The sequence below is a fragment of the Myotis myotis genome, unplaced genomic scaffold (assembly GCF_014108235.1).
Source record: "Myotis myotis isolate mMyoMyo1 unplaced genomic scaffold, mMyoMyo1.p scaffold_m19_p_5, whole genome shotgun sequence".
Classification (NCBI taxonomy): Eukaryota; Metazoa; Chordata; class Mammalia; order Chiroptera; family Vespertilionidae; genus Myotis; species Myotis myotis.
Genome location: NW_023416357.1, coordinates 79210643 through 79229835, shown reverse-complemented (window position 1 = coordinate 79229835; position 19193 = coordinate 79210643). Strand labels below are relative to the sequence as shown.

At 43.9% G+C, this 19193-nt stretch overlaps 1 protein-coding gene across 2 annotated transcripts in view; it reads right to left on the bottom strand.

Annotated features, from left to right (window-relative positions):
- Positions 1-19193, bottom strand: part of SLC27A6 (solute carrier family 27 member 6) — a 52590-nt gene that overhangs the window by 22496 nt on the left and 10901 nt on the right. For both annotated transcript variants that reach the window (XM_036310348.1, XM_036310347.1), the window contains exons 2-4: positions 17623-17826; positions 11217-11375; positions 9599-9723 (exon numbers count right to left, since the gene is read on the bottom strand). In XM_036310348.1, the coding sequence (XP_036166241.1) occupies positions 9599-9723; positions 11217-11375; positions 17623-17826 (488 nt within the window). The remainder of the gene's footprint in view (positions 1-9598; positions 9724-11216; positions 11376-17622; positions 17827-19193) is intronic.

Sequence of the window (19193 nt, the reverse complement as noted above, 5' to 3'; positions counted from 1 at the left end):
ACACTAATATATATCGAAAACATATTAATAGCAGGCCAAGTAGTTATTACAGAATAGGTGCAAAATAACATTAAATACAAATAGAATATCAGAGAATCCTGGGGCACCCCCGCCCATCTACTGCCCTCCCCCCCCATACAAAATAGCAGAATTTCTTATACTGAAGCAGGAAAGGCATGGTAGTGGGAGAGGGTGGGGCCTCTTCTGAGAGGGGATGGGAGCCCAGGACCTAAAATGAGAAGCCTGCCAGGCTCAGCCAGTGCGGGCTCCGCTGTCCCCTGAAAGTCTTTGTCATGCTGCCTCTGCAGCCTGGGTCTGGGCAGGCCATGGTTTCAGAGATGACAGCCATCAGTTCACAAATCATTTTAAGGCATAAATAATAGTTTGAAAAGACCTCTGTGATCTCAAGTGTTACAGGAAAAAGCAAGCACATTGTGGGCTTAGTTCATGCTCATTTTCTAGCTATAATAGTAATGGTATTGCCGTTTACAGACCACGTATTCTGAACAGGTGCTTTCTCTCCTGGCAGCCCTGGGGAGAGCTGAAAGTGGAAGGAAACAATGCTTCAGACCAGAGACATTTCAAAGTTGCCTTAGAAAGAAAAGAGCAGCTCTTAGAGTCTGCAAGGCTTGCCTCTAATCTGAATGGCTGTGCTGATGCACCAGAAAAAAAACACTGTAGACTTCAAGGGAGCTTGCTCTTCCCTAGAAACCCAGGAAGAGGGTCACCTGGGCCACAACCACGATTCATTAATGAAATGTTCTGGAAAGTGCAGGTGCCCATTAGCTGTGAGCTGGATGCAGCAATGGCCTGACTCTCTCCATGCGATGATGCAACTCTGCTTTATCTAAACCCCCTCTTTGCTTCTGTCCTCCCAGGAACTCCGACTTTCTGATTATAACTGACTTCCCTTGCAGGCCTAGGACTAGGGAAAGGCTGGGTTGGTCCTGAGCACATGAGTCTCCCAGCAACTGGGCTTGTTATATTACTTGATTTCTAAAACATAATTCTACAAATTTTCACTGAGCACCTACTATATGTCAGACACCACTGTCGGTACTGAGGATACACAGAGGAAAAAACATGAACTCTCTGCTCTCCTGAAACTCATAGTGTGTGTGGGTAATGTGTGATGGGCTAATAACTTATATGAAGAAAAATAAAGCCGTGAAAGAAGACAAGGAGACAAACATTGTAACAAAGAGTCTGACTCCATTCTTGATGTTTGACTACTGATGACTTTCAAGCCACACCAATCGGTCCCCTTTCCTCTTCTGCCCACATCTGGCAAGCTAGTGAGAAAGCCCAGTGCTCCTCCCTTTGGTGCCACAAAGCACACAGCAGTTCTGTATGCACAGGACTCCTCGCCGCAGCACTGCCTGCTTCTCACAATGAAAGCTGAACCAGTCTCTTCCAAGTCATTTTTGGACATGCTTGGGGTCCCACCCTGCCTTCCTCAGAAAGCCCTGTTATGTGAGCAATACGCCTGTTCATATTCTCCTGGTGGCATCAACAGAACAAATTTAGGGTTTGGGGTCCATCTGAGTTGGTAAGGTGGCCATACCAGACATCAATAAGGGTTGTGGCCAGACAAGGCACTTTGCTAGGAGGGTTAGAGGGTGAGCCACACAGAAACCTGGGGGAATATTCAATGGGGTGAAACTGACAGTCCTGGTGCATTGAAGGAAAAGCAAGGAGGTCTGTGAGGCTGCAGCAGCGTGAACAAGGAGTAGAGTGTGTGTGGGGTAAAGGATGGGGAGTGGGGAGGTCCCAGCAGGGGAGCAGATTACTTAGAGCCTGTGGTCCATGCTAAGGGAATTTGTATTTTCTTTCAAGTAAACCATCTGAGGGACCTGGGTAGTGAAGTAACATAATCTGACTTACACTTTAATAGAATCATATCAACTACTATTCCAAATGTGGAATAAGGAAGAGGCTATTGCTAAAATTTGAGGAAGGAAGTCGTGCTGACTTAGATGAGAGTAGCAGGTAGGTGGTAAATTGAGGTTGGGCTGTGGATATATTTGAGGAAGTAGAATCTGCAAGATTTGCTCATGGATTAGACAGGGGGTGTGAGAAAAAGAAATCTGAAGGGGGATCCCAGAGATTTTGTGACTGAATACATGCAGGGATGGAGTTGTCATTAACTGAGAAGGCCAAGGTGGCAAGGAGTACATTTTAAGGGAGGTGGTAAAAAGTTAGGCTCTCGCCATTTTTGACAGAAGACGCCAATTAGATTTCCAAGTGGAGATATCAAGTGGGAATCCAGACATACACAACCTGAAATCAAGAGAGAAGACAGGGCGGGAGATGTAAACTTGAGTTGAGTTGTGGAAAGTATTTGCAGGCAGGAACATGTTCAGGGAAGGAGAGGAGAGAGAAGAGAGAAAATGCCCGATTGTAGAGTTCTGAGAGATACCGAGGAGGATGGAGCCATGGAGACACTTTAAAGCGATAAGCTGGCGTCTTTGAGCCTGGTTTATGTGAGTCTAATCCAAGACAAGCACTGGCTAGATAGGGCCGTGAGCCTGTCAGGCTGAGACAATCTGCAACTTCGGCACGTTCACTAAGATGAAAGCCATCTTGTGAGGCTCTTGGGAGAAGGCCCTACCATTGTGGTCAGCCTGTTTCCCGCTGGGCCCATTTTGTCCAAGTTTTAATGCACCGTAACAAAATAATCCAGAATCGTAAGGATGCTTTCTGGCTCCCCGTGAATCTCTCAGATTTTAAGAAAGCAGAATAAAGAAAAGGGATATAACTTACAGAAAATATGTATAGGGTGTCCCCCCAAAATGTACACACACACTTTGAATAATTATAAAGGCAGTGTTTATTAAAATACACTTCATTTTCAACATGGAGCTATCAGCGGTTAAAGTGTGTATGCATTTTTATGGGACAGCCTGTCTACAGCCTAAATGATAAAATATATTAATTTGAAAAGTAGGCTTCACACATATGCGTCATTTTTTTAATTAGACCCTGTCCACACTATACTCTCTGGGGTCCAGATTTGTACATCCTATTTTACTTCTTCACATGGGTGCCTAATTAACATACCAAACTTAACAGGTCCAAAAGAAACTTAATTTCACTCCTCAAATCTGTTTTCCTTATTTCTTCAAATGGTTCACAATTTAACTAGATGTTTGAACCAAAAATCTGGACTCTATTCCTGATTCTATCCATTCCTTCACTCCCTATCCCTGAACTAGCACGTCCTGCTATCTTTCCTTCAAAACAGATTCAAATTGGTACAGGTTTTTACAATTTGCTTTTATCTTTCCTCAAATGCTCTGATGGAAGTAAAATCCAAATTCCTCTCTCTGATCCACCGAGCCCTATAAGATCTGGTCCATGGATGGGCCAGCCACTCTTCTTCTCTTCAAACATTCAGGCTGTGTCCTCTGGGGGCCTCTTAGCTTTCAGTTCATTCTGTTAGGACTGCAATCCCCCAGCTTTTACGGCTGGATCCTACCCGTCCTATCAGTTCCTCATCTCATAAGTGACCGTTCAGTGAAGTCTTCCCTGACCATTCCATCTAATTAGCAATGTCCTACTCCCACCACTCATCATTCTCTAGCATCTCAACCTGTTAATTTCTCCATACTTGTCATTGTCTGTAATGACTTCTCTTCATGTCTTTGCTGATTTATTTTCTCTCCCCAAACTAGAGTGTCAGTTCCATGAGAAAGGGGGTTTTATTTGCCTTGTGTGCCCCCTGCCCCTGCATACCCAAATCAACAATATTACTTGAATGACATGAGTGACATATATGACTCTATCCCTAGGTATATCCCTAGGTATGGTTAACTATCGACTACCTTAAGAATTATTTAAATAAGATACACTCTATAGCAGGAGCTCCCCAGACTACTGATGTCTAGAGTTCTAACATCTTCCTCACCTATCATATTAAATGCAGCGTTAATCTTAAAAAATATATAAAATTAGATCCAATCAGAAATTGTATGGTGTTGCTTCAGAAACATAGAAAACTTGGGAGATTGGAAGGTTGGAAAGAATTTGCCCGGCCAGTATAGCTCAGTGGTTGAGCATCGATCTATGAACCAGGAGGTCACAGTTTGATTCCTGGTGTGGGGCATGCAGGAGGCAGCCGATCAATGATTCTCTCTCATCATTAATCTATCTATCTATCTATCTATCTATCTATCATCTATCTGTCTCCCTTTCCCTTCCTCTCTGAAATCAATAAGAATGTGTGTGTGTGCGTATCTATATATATAAAAGCCTAAACGACTGGCTGACCGGCTGACTGACCAACCATCCACTAGCTATGATGCGCACTGACCACCTGGGGGCAGATGCTCAATGCAGGAGCGGAAACCACAGGCATGGAAACATGGAACAGAATGATGAATCTCAGGGGGAAGGGGGAGGGTGGGAAGAGATTAACCAATGATCTTATATGCATACTAGAGGCCTGGTGCATGGATTCATGCATGGGTGGGGTCCCTCGGCCTGGCCTGTGCCTCTCACAATCTGGGACCCCTCAGGGGATGTTGGAGAGCCGGTTTCAGCCCAATCCCCACAACCCAGGCTGAGGGACCCCACCGGTGCACGAATCTGTGCACTGGGCCTCTAGAATATATGCATACATATCTACACTAATAAAAGAGAAAAATGGTAATTGGCGTACGGCACTACCCTTTTCATTGGCTAATCAGGGCTATATGCAAATTAACTGCTAACTAAGATGGCAGTTAACTGCCAACAAAGATGGCGGCTAATTTGCATATGTAGGCACAATGCAGGGAGGCGAAACGGAAAGCAGGAAGAAGCCCCCTGCCACTGACAGTGATCGGAAACCCAGGGGGGAGCTAAGAGGTGGGGGGCAGGGCAAAGGTGGCTCTAGGGCCGCCTTTGCCCTGCCCCCCAGCCATGATCGGAGAAGCAGGCGCCTTTGCCACCCTGGTAAGTGATAGCAGGAAGTAGGGGTGGAGCCAGCGATGGGAGCTGGGCACGGTCAAAGCTGGCAGTCCCGGGAGCTAGGGGTCCCTTGCCTGGGCCTAAAGCGGAGCCCATGATCGCGGCACCCCCCGCTGCCACTGCGGGTCCCCGCTGCCCGGGCCGGACGCCTAGGCCAGAGGCGTTAGGCCTGGTCAGGGGCGGAGCCTGCAACCGCGGGGAACTGGGGGTCCCCTGCCCAGGCCTAATGCTTCGGCCAGAGGTGTTAGGCCTGGGCAGGGGCAGAGCAGGAGATCGCGGCGCTGCTGCCGCTGCGAGTCCCCGCTGCCCGGGCCGGACGCCTCAGCCAGAGGCATTAGGCCTGGGCAGGGGCAGAGCGGGAGATTGTGGGGAGCTGGGAGTCCCCTGCCCAGGCCTAATGCCTTGGCCAGAGGCGTTAGGCCTGGGAAGGGGCAGAGCCTGCAACTGCGGGGAGCTGAGGGTCCCCTGCCCAGGCCTGACACCTCTGCCGGAGGCCTCAGGCCTGGTCAAGGGGCCGATCCGGTGATTGGTGATCGGAGGGTGATGAGGGTCAACTCCTCTGGCCGAGGCATCAGGCCTGGGTGGGGGGCGGAGCTGGGGATTGGGGGGATATGATGGTCCCCTTGCCCAGGCCTGAAGCCTGGGTCAGAGGCGTCAGGCTTGGGCGGGGGGTGGAGCAAGCGATCAGAGGGAGATGGGGGTCCCCTGTCCAGGCATGATTCCTGGGCCAGAGGCCTCAGGCCTGGGCGGGGGTCAGAGCCAGTGATCGGGGGGAGATGGGGGTCCCCTGTCCAAGCCTGACACCTCTGGCAGAGGCGTCAGGCCTGGGCAAGGGGACGATCAGGCGATCGGAGGGTGATGGGGGTCTACGCCTCTGGCCGAGGCATCAGGCCTGGGCAAGGGGCAGAGCCAGCAATCGGAGGGGTCTGGGGGTCCCCTGCCCAGGCCTGACGCCTGGGCCAGAGGCATCAGGCCTGGGCTGGAGGCAGAACCAGTGATGGGGGGAAATGAGGGTCCCCTGCCCAGGCCTGACACCTCTGTCAGAGGCATCAGGCCTGGGCAAGGGGCCGATCCTGCGATTGGAGGGTGATGGGGGTCAACGCCTGAGGGCTCCCAGTATGTGAGAGGGGGCAGGCTGGGCTGAGGGGCACTCCCCTCTCCACACACCCAGTGCACGAAATTCGTGCACCGGGCCCCTAGTATATATATAAAGGAAGATTGGAAACAGTTGCTCTCCTAGTCTCAGGGGAAGAGAATAATTACCTCACTGCTCCATGAATAAGAGAAGCCAGTACCTTGGCTTTTTTTTTTTTTTTTAAAGGACAGTGCTGCTGCCAACAGTTTGGCATAAACATCCAATGTTTATGCCAAAGGAACTTTTTCAACTGGAGCTTTAAAAAAGAGAAAAAAGGCCCTAGCTGGTTTGGCTCACTGGATAGAGCGTCGGCCTGGGGACTGAAGGGTCCCAGGTTCGATTCTGGTCAAGGGCATGTACCTTGGTTGCAGGCACATCCCCAGTGTGTGTGTGTGTGGGGGGGGGGGGGGGTGCAGGAGGCAGCTGATCGATGCTTCTCTCTCATCGATGTTTTTAACTCTCTATCCCTCTCCCTTCCTCTCTGTAAAAAAATCAATAAAATTATTTAAAAAAAATAAAAAAATAAAAATAAAAAAGAGAAAAAAGTCAAGATTGGGTCGGGGGTGGATAAACAGTTTTTGCCAGGGAAAGCCAATCCTAGGGCATTTTTATGCAACGACTAGTATATATAAACACTCAACTCAGGCTGTGATTTTGCTTGCAGGTAAATCTCCTTTGGAATATATTACTTACCCTGACATTCACAACACATCTGGATGTAATCAGAGAATGTGTGATTTTGCTTTCTTTTACTTAAGCATTTATGTTAAATGAATGTCTATGGGACTTCAAACCATGGCTTATGAGACATTCAATTTTAATTCATTGAGGGTGTGGACCACATCACCTGTTCACTCTCTGGCCCTACCTGAATCCACTGCTGTTCTAGTTGCACAGTAGGCACTACCCCTTCCTAGAAGCTCATTGAAAGGAATGAATACTGGACAGCAAAAAGCAAGTTCTTGAAAGGATAAGATGTCATAACAGAAGACTCTCCTTTGCCTAAACTTTAATGCCAAAAACTGCTTGTACTTGTTCTGTGTGAGCCCAACAAAGAGATTAGGAATACAATGCATCTCTGCTTAGGAAAACGATTAAGCTTTCCTTTGGGCAAAGCTATATTTATTTCCCTTGCTCCTGCCTACAAGTAAGTGCTTAGAGATTATTTCACAAACACCGTCTTTCCTTCAAATAACTTATCTAAGAATTAAAATATTTAATTAACTAAAGCAATCAGGAATTCTTTTTCAATTCTCAGTTCTCTAAATCATCTCATTTCCTCAAAATTTGTGCATTACAACTTCAAAGAGGTAAAAAAGATATTTCATTTCATAAAGAAATTCAAAGGAAAACACCTTGAAAAAAAGATTTATAGAAAATATGGCAAACGACTAATATCTTTATTAACACTATCATACCATGCCAGTAATCTTAATAAAGAAATTAAATATATGCTTATTTCTAGCCTATAAAATTATGAATAAAGTTAAATAATATTTTCCCCATTAAAAAAACCAACAGCCCAAGGCATTCTCTGTTAAAATAAACTATTATTAAGAAGCCCAAGCAGATTGGGCTTCATCCACCCTATTTGAAAGGGTGGGCCATCAGGACTGGCTTTTTTCCCATTCTCCTTCCTTCAGAGACTTTGGAGGACGCTTCAGGGAGGGTTGAGTTCTCTGGCAACTATTTTTAGTGCCCCCCAGTACTGACAAAAGACTGTGCAATAGGCATAGTTCCACATTGTTTAGATTCACTTCAACCACTTTGAAATGCCATCTGGAAATATGCCATAAAAATCACCAAAATATCCATGTCTGCTGACTACTTTCACTCCTGAGACCCTTGTACTGACTATGTTGCATGAAGATGCTAACTGCACAATACAAGATGGTAAAACTTTAGGAAAATAATAAATGCATGTATTTAACCATTCAATAACTACTTAGTGAGCAAAGGACCTTGCAAAAGCTAGTGTTTCTATTAAAGGATGAGAGGAAATAGGAGTAGCTGGGGAAACAGTTAGAAAGGCCAGGGGGAAGTTCATTAGAGAGTGCCTACTATGTGCTATGGCTTTTATCTTACTGCAGGACATTAGTTCCTTAAATTAACTCAATCCAGAGATCATATTACCAGAGTACAATGAAAACTATAAAAGATGCCAGGTTGTGGCATTATAATTCTTCCACTGGGACTCTTCAGGTAAGATCACGATCCTAATAATGGTATTCTCCCTGAAGAGAATAAAGGTAAAAATCACCTAAATTTTAGGTCCTAAAACATTTCTCTGGGACTCCCTGCCTTAGTTATGGATCTAGGAAGTCCATAGCTGCTGAAGCACTCCTGACCAAACTAAAAGAATAAGAGAGAAGGCTTCTGCCACAAGGAGGTGGGTCAGGGGCTAGACAGGAGGTCTGTCCCTAGTAAACTCCAAGCTTAAGACAAATAAAAGCATTTTGTAAATTAGATTATCCAGCTTCACATTCTTTTCTGTGTTTATTTCCCTTGTGTAATCCTGTATCTTTAATAAAGTTTTATTTAAATGCCTCCAATCTCCTTTCAGCTGTGCTGTGGGGAAAAGGAAGAATGCCTTATTTTAGCCGACCAGAGAAGACATCTCAGCCCACCTTCCATGCCTTAAACTGGTGGGATGATGGCAAAGGTGATGAGTGAGAAAAGCCCTGGTCTGGGAAGGGTGTTTCTCAGAGGCACAGGGAGGGCTGTCTCGATAGGAAAGCATCCTCTATCACCATTCTTCAAGGTATGGTGTTGACTTGATTACTGAGTCACTTCTTTGTATCCTCAAAAATGTTTAGAAATTCAGACAGATAAAAAATAAGCATCTTGAAATACAGATGAGACCAGGGAAATAACAATAACTTCTGAAGCCAAAAAAGCAAACAAATTAATAAAGACAAACTTCAGGCTGTTGCAATTCTCTGTCTGTTTACTTTCAGAAGGGGGCATTTTATCAAAACTGTGGAAATGATGGCTTTAGGTGGGAATAGAAGTGTTAAGTCAAAGCAAAATTTCTTTTTTTACATTTAAAGCAAAACCAAACAGAAAGATATTGTAATATAATCACTTATTCAAAAGAAAACAAAAATAGAAAAACAAGTAAAATCAGTGTTGTTAAACAGCATTTAGAAAGCTTATTTAATTCAACCTTGGAATAATTGCTTTCTGTAAACATAGCACGCATCTCTTTTCATAATCAGATGCATGCTATGTACACAGAAATTGTCATCAGTTTAAACATGAAGTGAACTGGATTGCAGGTCTGTCTTTTCTGCCACATTATAGAGCATATTAATAGTACACTCCTGGATAACTCTCCTTTTTTTTCTGATTTGTTTTATACTTATTTTATCTTGGGGCAAGTCATTTTATCTGTATAAGTTAGCTAAACTACATTCTGGAAGAAGATGTAGTATAACAAACAAAAATTACTTTTTCTCTCAATACTTTCTCTTTCTGGAATTACATTTTCTCCATGAGAATGATTACTCTTACCTTAGGTTGTTTGCAAAGGTAACGACAAATTTCTCCAATATATTGAAACACAGTCACATTATATTTTTTGCAGTCATTCCAAAATTGGCTTGCTGAGAATTTCTTCTTTAATACACAAGTAGCTCCTATGAGAAGAGGCAAAAAAAGGGTACTAGGTAAAAAAATTCGAGGGATTTTATAATCCAGCAGCGGCCATCTATACCAAGCTCATTTGAAAACATTAATCTTACAGTCCATATCTTGAGGTTGAGAGTAAGGGGGTTAGTAAAACAGCTCCAATAAAAAGTTCACTGATGACTGCAGAACTTAACTTTAGCAACACTGTAGGTTACATGAATATGTCCTAAAGAAAAGCCCGAATGATTTGACCTTCATCTTTATTTACTGGGGACATTGATCATATTCTAAATATGCTACGCTATAAAGTTACTTTATAGTATTTTAGACATATAAACAGCAGTAAATGATCTCTATTCTGTATAATAAAAGCCTAATATGCAAATTGTCCCCTTGGGTGGTCATTGGACTGGAATTGTGACCGGGAGGGGTGGGGGCCGCCACCCAGCTCCCAGGCACTGAGGGAGCTGGGCAGGGTGCCCTGCCCTGATCGATTGCTCTGCAGGCAGGATGGTGGAAAGGTGAGGGGTGGTGCCAGGCCATGGCGGGGTGCCAGGCGGGGCTGTGGGGCTGCGAGCCTGGGGGCACAAGTTGGGGCCTGATCCCCTGCTGGCCACCCCGAGGGACCCCACCCATGTATGAATTTGTGCAATGGGCCTCTAGTTTATATATAATTTCATGACAAGTTGGTAACAGGCACTTAATTCAGCATGTTTATGAATTTATTTAAGATAAATAAAAGCATTTTGTAAATAAGGTTATCCAGCTTCATTCTTTTCTGTGTTTATTTCCCTTGTGTAATCCCGTATCTTTAATAAAGTTTTATTTAAATGCCTCCAATCTCCTTTCAGCTGTGCTGTGGGGAAAGGAAGGATGCCTTATTTTAGCCGACCAGAGAAGACATCTCAGCCCGCCTTCCATGCCTTAAGCTGGTGTGATGAGTGAGAAAGGCCCTGGTCTGGGAAGGGTGTTTCTCAGAGGCACATGGCGGGCCTGTGCCTTACCTTTCCAGTGTAAGTTTGTCATTCCTCCCTTCATGAGATAGGGTCTATTTCTCAACCCTTCAGTTTCTGAAACCAGATTGGCTTGTGACTTGCGTTGATCAACAAAATGCAGGTGAAATGATCTATGTGACTTCCAAGGATAAGCCCTAAGAGCTGTGCAGCTTCCACATTCCCTCTCTTTAAAGGTTTCACCATTTAAGGAGGCCAGCGTAGACTATTAAAGGATGAGTGGCCACACGGAGAAGAAAGCCCAGTCAACAGCCAGCTCCATCCGCATGGCCTAACTCCTAGGGCACTACTCTTTCCACGTCAGGAATACACTGAGCGTATCATGAAATTGTGTACTTTTAATACATTGTATAATTTATTAAATGGTATAATTACATAATATGCACATAATCATTCTGAATTCTACTGGTAGAGCTTCAAACTTTAAAAATACAAGTTCTAACTACTAGGCATTTTGAAAACGTATCATACAGAAAATAAAAACTTACCTAACTCAATACATCCACCAATTCCCAGGATAGCTCCAGAACTATGATACAGAGGAAGGGTTATATAAATGATGTCATCACTAGTACAACCGAAAGCCCACAATCCAGCAGCACCCTTTAAAGCCTGCAGCTGGGTAATCACAGCTGCTTTGGGTAGACCTGGGAGAAAAGAAAAAACACATCTGTAATAGGAACGAAGCCTAGTCTTTCCTAGACATCCTTGAGGCTACCTAACCAAGGCCAACATAGTCCCTCAAGGCACAAAGAATGGAATTAGAGATGGCAGCAACAAGATTTAGGAAAGCAGATGGATCACTGACACCACCCACTCAAGAAGCTGAGAACTAAGGCGAAGCCTTGAAGAAAGCTGATTAGCCCCACAGGACCCCACAAAAGGCTCAGAAAGTTGCTTACCAGGTAGTTCATAGAATAGGAGATAATTATGGAACTATAAACAGGGAGCTTTATAGAAATTCTGTTTATGAAGCAATTACATTGACACAGAATCTATATAAATCTCACCCCTTGTTCATCAAGATATCACATAATGTTGTAGGTCCTACAGACATTAATGGTATGAAAACTGACCTCAATTCTTTTCTTAGTCAAGCACACTCTGAATTTGTTCCTGGGTCCCAGAATATAATATTTTCATGATCCTGGGCAAACAGGACTTGACAGTAGTAAGAGTGGTAAGGAAATATTCAGTATCATCCAAAGGGCTCCCTTATAACCTGCGGAAAGGGTCTGTGAGCAGATTCTACTCCCATCATGTAACTTTTCAAATCCTGACTTCGCTATATCACTTTCTAACTTGTACCAACACTTTCTTCATTATTAATAGTATACAATTATTTTGTTTGTGAAAATATAATGATTTTTATGATATTAGGTGGCATACTGATGTAAATTCTCATATTTATTACCATTATAATCATTTAATTCAGTTCTGGGTTTTGAGTTGTAAAACATCCTATCTAATAAAAGAGAAACATGGTAATTAGCGTACCTTCGCTATCCTTCCCATTGGCTAATCAGGGTGATATGCAAATTAACTGCCAGCCAAGATGGCGGCCGGCGGCCAGGCAGCTTGAAGTGTACATGAGGCTTGCTTGCTTCAGTGACGGAGGACTCCAGCATTCCCCGCCTGCCGCTGCCGGCCTCTGAGCTTGCAGTTTGAAACATTGTTACAAATATAGAAGCTAAACAAAACCCCAGAAACCTGCTTTCAGCCAGCCGGGATCTCAGAGCTGGAGTTGAAACAGTGTATCGATTATAGAACCCAAACAAACCAGATACCTGCTTTCAGCAGCAGAGGCCTCAGAGCTGGAGCCAGAGCTAAAGCTGGCCCAGAATTAAAAAAAAGAAAAAAAGGAGCAGTTGGGAGCTTCAGTCACCCGCCAGCCTGAAAACAGCCCTCAGCCCCTCACCCAGACTGGCCAGGCACCCCAGTGGGGACCCCCACCCTGAAGGGTGTGTGACCAGCTGCAAACAGCCATCATCCCCTCACCCAGACTGGCCAGGCACCCCAGTGCGGACCCCCACCCTGATCCAGGACACCCTTCAGGGCAAACCAGCTGGCCCCCACCCATGCACCAGGCCTCTATCCTATATAGTAAAAGGGTAATATGCCTCCCAGCACCGGGATCAGCGTGACAGGGACAGCGCCCAAACCCCCTGATTGCCCTGTGGCTCTGTGCGTTACAGGGGAAGGCACCCCAACCCCCTGATCAGCCCTGCTCTGTGCCTAATAGAGGGGAGCTCCCCAACCCCCAGATTGCCCTGCGGCTCTGTGTGTGACAGGGTGCGGCGCCCCAACCCCCAGATCGGCCCTGCTCTGTGTGTGACAGGGTAGAGCCATAACCTCCCCATCGACCCAGCCCTGAGTGTGAGAGTGGCGGCGCCCCAACCCCCTGATCGGTCCTGCTCTGTGGGTGATAGAGGGCGGCGCCACAACACCCACCCCTCCCACGGGCCCTGCTCTATGTGTGATGGGGTAGAGCCATAACCTCTCCATCGGCCTTGCCCTGAGTGTGAGAGTGGTGGCATCCCAACCCCCTGATAGGCCCTGCTCTGTGGGTGATAGAGGGCGGCACCCCAACCCCCTGACCCGCCCTGCTCTTTGTGTGATAGGGGGCGGTACCCCAACTCCCCTATTGGCCCTACTCTCTGAGTGACAGGGGGGGAGCTCCTCAACCCCCTGATGGGCCCTGCTCTGTGTGTGACAGGGGGCAGCGCCCCAACCCCCAGATTGGCCCTGCTCTGTGCGTGACAGGGGGTGGCGCCCCAACCTCCCCATCGACCCTGCCTTGAGTGTCACGGGGGCGGTGCCCCAACCCCCCAATCGGCCCTACCCTGAGCATGACTGGGGGTGGCATTGCAACCTCCTGATCCGCCCTGCTCTGTGCATGACAGGGGGTGGCGCCCCAACTCCCCAATCGGCCCTGCTCTGAGCCCGACCAGGGGCTGCACCTAGGGACTGGGCCTGCCCTCTGCCACCCGGGAGCAGGCCTAAGCCAGCAGGTTGTTATCTCCCAAGGGGTCCCAGACTGAGAGAGGGCACAGGCCAGGCTGAGGGGTCCCCCTTTCCCCCCAAGTGCACAATTTTTTGTGCACCGGGCCTCTAGTCAGTTTATATTAGAAAGAGAAAAAGAGAACTGCTTTTTATAAAAAAAATCAACTAAATCCTTACTGAGGCTGAATGTGATTTTGTTACACTCTTGATAGTTTTGTATTCATATAAGCATGACATTATCTGTATGCTTAATTCTGTATGTTGCTCTGCTCTGGTTTCAATAAGACCTCATGGTGCTCAGTACTTTGAGTTAAAAGAAGATATTCGAATAACTTTCCCTGTATAATAGATCATTCACAAACTAATTGTGCAAGAATGTCAATACAGGCTTTTGATATTTTAAAATTCAATAAAATAAAATAAAATAAAATAAAATAAAATAAAATAAAATAAAATAAAATTACAGCCCCAGATTGCTTCTTCCACACTGGTAGATAATCTGAGATTTATTCTCTGGAAAACGTGACTCTGGAAACAGTAGGAAAAAGAGAGACTTGACAGATAGGGGGAAGAAGAGAAAGTCTGCATACTCCTCCAGCTCCCTTTTGATGCTTAACTAGTTTTACCCTCCAGATCCTTGTCTGGGGAATCTGAATAGCCCACGGGAAAAGCTGAGACACTGACAGTCATGAATCCCCCAACAAAGTGTCCTGGACAATGAAACCACCCAGTCCACAGGTCCCACCCAGGCTCACAGAGCTCATCTAGTCAGCATGTGCTGTGTTTTTTGTGTGTTCTGATGTCTGTACTTTAAGTATTAACTGTCAGTCAAAAGTCACCAGATATTTGAGAAAATCCTCTATGGCAAAGGTTAGAGACCAATACAAACCCAAAACAAAAGGATGATGAAGAAAATAAAGACAAGGTAGAGAGGACACATTTTCAAAAAGTTATTATAATTAATATTCCTAGAGATATGAGGATATAAAATACCAATAATACAAAAATAGCCCAAAAAGGAATATTAAGAGAACACAAGGGTTAGAAGATAAATCTCTCAAAAAGTAAACCAAAAGATAAGAGAAGGAAACAGATAGGAAAAATAGAATTAATAGCTCAGTCCAGGAGAGCCAATTTTCAAAAAGTTAGAGTTCTAAAGATAAAAGAATAAACAAACAAGCAAATGTACTAGAAGGAGGGAACAAGGAGAAAGAACAGAAATAGAAAAGGAAAGAGCCCTAACCGGTTTGGCTCAGTGGATAGAGCGTCAGCCTGCGGACTCAAGGGTCCCAGGTTCGATTCTGGTCAAGGGCATGTACCTTGGTTGTGGGCACATCCCCAGTAGGGAGTGTGCAAGAGGCAGCCGATTGATGTTTCTCTCTCATCGATGTTTCTAACTCTCTATCCCTCTTCCTTCCTCTCTGTAAAAAATCAATAAAATATATTAAAAAAAAAAAGAAAAGGAAAGAGAAGGGAAGTAGGATTTAAAGTTTTTTTTTCAAGTAACTAGAATTACAAGACATGAGTTTCTAGACTAAGAAGGCTTACAAATTTCCCAGCCAAAAGGATGAATAAGACCAGTCCCCCTATAAGCCATTATGATGTTATAGACTAATGAAAACTCATAAAAGGTTCTAAAAATCCTCCAAAAGAAAGAAAAAGAATACCAGTTTGCATATAAAGAATAAGAAATTAGAAAAAGACTTCTCAATATGTATACTGAGAGTCACAAGATAATAGAGTATGTCTTCAAACTCCTGCACAAAATCATTTCTAACCTTGCTTCTATACAAACAAGTGTAAGGGTAGAAAAAAGAAGACATTTTCAGACATGTGAGGATTAACCCTGCCTCCTAAACACTCTTTATCAGACAGCTACTGAAAGCAGGGCAATGACAAAAAGAAAAGTAAACCAGGAAACAAACGTAGGATCTAAGAATTAGGGGGTCAGAAAAAAGAAAAGAGTTGAAGGGAATTCCCAGGAATATGGCAAAGAATGAAACCGGGACTATAAGAGAGTAACCGGTCAGGAATGAAGTAGAGTGAGGAAGGCTCTGGAAAACAGATGGCCAAAATCATGGGCTTGCTAAAATACAGACTACCTTTTCAATCTCAAAGGTGAGCTACCACTTTGACAAAGGAGTGAGCATGAACCAGTTATATGTGTACAGGAAACCAGGCTAGCAAACAAAAACAGCGATTAATTTCAGGTTGGAGGGAGTTTTATGTGGAAGAAAAGAATTATACTTATGCTACACTGTAGAGCTCAGCTAGAAATAGTGTTTAGTAAGTTATGATACTGATACTAATCGAGTCAAAATTTATGGTGAAACCATATTAGTGTGATGCTGGGGAGAGAAAGTGCCTGCACAAGAGAGAAAGAAATGAGTGGAGGAAGAGAGTGGTGATAAAAGAAGACAAAACCCTCATCCTCCTATGTGGACAACCAGTAGATGCTTTTTAGTATGTATCTATTTATGTGTCTAGTAAGATACTGATTCTATTTAGACATAGGGAGGTGTTCATAAAAAGAAAGATACAAAAGTACTCAGTGTAGTTGGTTTGGTGAAGGAGACTCTAAAACTTGTAAAATTTTCACCTCTGTGCTATATAATTTCTTTTTAAAAAATATATGTTATTGATTTTTTACAGAGAGGAAGGGAGAGGAATAGAGAGCCAGAAACATCGATGAGAGAGGAACATCAATCAGCCGCCTCCTGCACACCCGCCACTGGGGATGTGCCCGCCACCAAGGTACATGCCCTTGACCGGAATCGAACCTGGGACCCCTCAGTCTGCAGGCCGACGCTCTATCCACGGAGCCAAACCGGTCAGGGCTGTGCTTTATAATTTCAATACAAATAAATATCACATGAAAAAGTAGTAATGCCTTTGCTTTCAGCCTGTTGTGCAAATGTATGAACCACTCTGGCTTTAATCCTGAAGAGCAAAAGCTGTAGCGGCCCGCCCCGGCCTGCTCCCTTTGGGCTGCGGAGGCTGCAGGGGAGCGGCAGTGGTGAAGATTGCTTTAAAGGCCAGAGTCACTTTCTATTTTTCACAAGAAAAAGGTCATAAAGATAAACCAGGTAATAATCTTCTTCAGGAACTTTTCAAAGTTGATCATTTCTAGAATTTCATTCTCTCTTTCAAAGTCCAAATCAGACTGAATTTATGCTGACAAGTTGGTACATACTAGCATTTTCCAGTTCATTTATCAAAGCTTGTAAACATAGTAAAAAATATAGTTTACTCTCTAACTTAAAAGAGATCATTGTTAGGTTCCAAGTAGAAATAAAATAAAATAAAATGTAGGAAGGAAGGAATGAAGAAAAGGGAGGGAGGGAAAGAAGATAAAAAAAGAAAAAAGTAAAAAAAAACTTATGCAATTGTAGTTTTGCTTCCAATACTACCTGTGCACAAGAAATTAGTAACAGAATATTTTTAATATGTCTCATTCAAACCCCCAGTCATCTTCAAACTAATTACAAAAGCTTCTTTAGCCTATGAGATACCATTTCGTTTTTTCCTAAGAATCAATTAAGTTTAACATTTCTTTTGAATTTTTAAGAAGCTGTTTAATTATTATTATTATTTTTTTTTGGTGTGTATATGTTATTATTGTTTACTTGAAGAAGGGAAAGTTTAGTTACTTGATTCTGTTTTGTATCTTCTCCCAAACCTGCAATGCCTTCAAGACTTCCTGTTTGTCACATGTTCCAGTCACTGGTCAAGTCTTGGGACAGTCCTTTGCCCTTGGTGCTATCAAAAGTGAATGTGGTGACTTGCCAAGTTAAAGTTAGACCTAGTTAAAGTTAATGCCATTACTCACGGCAGAAATTTGCCCAACACTGTTGCTTTCTTTTTGGGTATTCAGAAAAAAATGAGTCATACCTGTTGTCCCAGAGGTGAAAATGTAAAGAGATGGAGTCTTCAGGTTCCAGGCAGCATGGTGGCTGCGTGGCACCGGCTTGTCAGATGCTGTGCTCAGTTTTTCTTTGAGTGAAATTACGCCTCGTGGAACAGAATCTTTTACCGCCCAAACACTGATGCCTTCTGGGAGGCTGGGGAGGATTTCTTCGACAGCTTCAAGCAAATCTAAAAACCAAAGGATTAGGATAGGTATACAAAACAGAAATCTCAAACCATCCACCTTGGGTTTTCTTTGGCGTGTTGGAATAGAAATAAAATGTAAATACAATGATAATTTCATTTTCATGTTGGATAAGTAACATCCAAGTCATTTTATTACTCTGTTTCAACAGAATCAACTGAAAGGTAAATCTAGCCATCATTTAATTAAATCAACACAAATACGCCAATTCAAATTGATTTTTGAAGAAGCCATTATCCAGACTATGTTTTTTTCCCCCCCAATTAAAAGAAATGTATATATATATTTAGAAAGGGGACAACATTTGGGGTTAGACAACCCTGGATTGGATCTCAGCCCCACTATTTACTGACTGGATGATTTTATTTTATTAATTTTTAATTGACTTTTTAGAGAAAGAAAGGGAGAGAGAGAGAGACATCAATTGGTTGCTGTCTGCATACGCCCCGACCAGGCATCGAACCCACAACCTGGGTATGTGCCCTGACCAGGAGTTGAACCCGCCACCTTTTGGTGTACAGGACAACACTCCAACCAACTGAGCAACACCGGCCAGGGCTTCAATAAAACTATTTTTAAACTCTGCTTTAAATCTAAATTCAGGACACTGCATTAAACATTGTCCTTGAAATACAACTCAGTAGCTCCGAAAAGCCATCTGCCTGTCACTGTTTAGTTCAACCATAAAGAAATACACTTGGGAGAACCCCCTGATCGCTATGGGATCCCAAGATCATTATGAGTTAGAGACCATTTTAGAGCCCAAAGTTAAGTGAGGAGATTTAGAGATGTAAAAATGCCCTGGTCAGAATGCTCAAGTGCATACAAATATGGGCCTTTCCACCTAAGTAATTATATTTATTCCAATGTTTTTTTGTTTTAAACATATATTTTGATTGATTTCAGAGAGGAAGGGAGAGGGAGAGGGAGAGGGAGAGATAGAAACATCAATGACAAGAGAGAATCATTGATTGGCTGCCTCCTGCACGCCCCCTACTGGGGATCGAGCCAACAACCAGGCACGTGCCCTTGACCAGAATCGGACCTGGGACCCTTCAGTCCGCAGGCTAACGCTCTATCCACTGAGCCAATCCAGCCAGGGCTATTCCAATGTTTTAACAAAACTTTAAAAATAATCACAAGATACATTCTGCTTTGAAGCTGAATCAGGGTCCTGCATTAAACATTTTCCTGGATACGTGAATCACTATCCAGTTATGTAAAAAAGCCATCTGTCAGCCACTGTTTAGTTCTACTATAATACATTTGCAAAAAACTCATGATTTCCTTCCTCAAAATCTATAATCCAGATTGATCCCAAAGAGGCAGCAACAGAAATATGTCAAATGGG